General features: G+C 68.6%; 1 protein-coding gene across 1 annotated transcript in view; it reads left to right on the top strand.

Moving 5' to 3' along the window:
• Positions 1 to 427, top strand: part of CCDC142 (coiled-coil domain containing 142) — a 5,694-nt gene that overhangs the window by 2,738 nt on the left and 2,529 nt on the right. Inside the window, exon 3 of the mRNA XM_006035723.2 lies at positions 4 to 285. Coding sequence (XP_006035785.2) covers positions 4 to 285 — 282 coding nt within the window. The remainder of the gene's footprint in view (positions 1 to 3; positions 286 to 427) is intronic.

Raw genomic sequence — 427 nt, 5'->3', positions numbered from 1 at the left:
GAGGGGGGCCCCCCGGCAGCCTCTCAGGGTCCAAGGGAGGCGGGTCCCTCCAGACTGGGGGAAAAAGCAGAGGCCAGGGCTCACCCCAGCCCCTGGTGGGGCAGCAGCTCCCATCTCCGTTGTGCCCTTGGCAGCCCCTGTCTTCTACCTGGCAAGGCTGCCTAAGCCAGACCACGCTGACGCCCACTCCTTTGCAGCGCAAGTTCCCCGGGAGTGCGTGGAGGAGCTGCAGCGCCTCTGCCTGCACCTGCTCTGCCAGGGCGTCTTCTTCAGTTGGGACCAAGGTAGCGCGGGGAGCGGGGGGCAGCGGGACTGGGCACTGGCAGCAGGCACATGGCTCACCGGGGCGGGGTGAGAGGGATGGGACAGGGTCTGGGCTGGTGACTGCCAGGCCCAGCCTGTGACCCTGTGCCCGTGTTTCAGCCCA

Source organism: Alligator sinensis, unplaced genomic scaffold, assembly GCF_000455745.1.
Source record: "Alligator sinensis unplaced genomic scaffold, ASM45574v1 scaffold1334_1, whole genome shotgun sequence".
Taxonomy (NCBI): Eukaryota; Metazoa; Chordata; order Crocodylia; family Alligatoridae; genus Alligator; species Alligator sinensis.
This window is presented reverse-complemented; position numbering and strand designations above follow the sequence as displayed.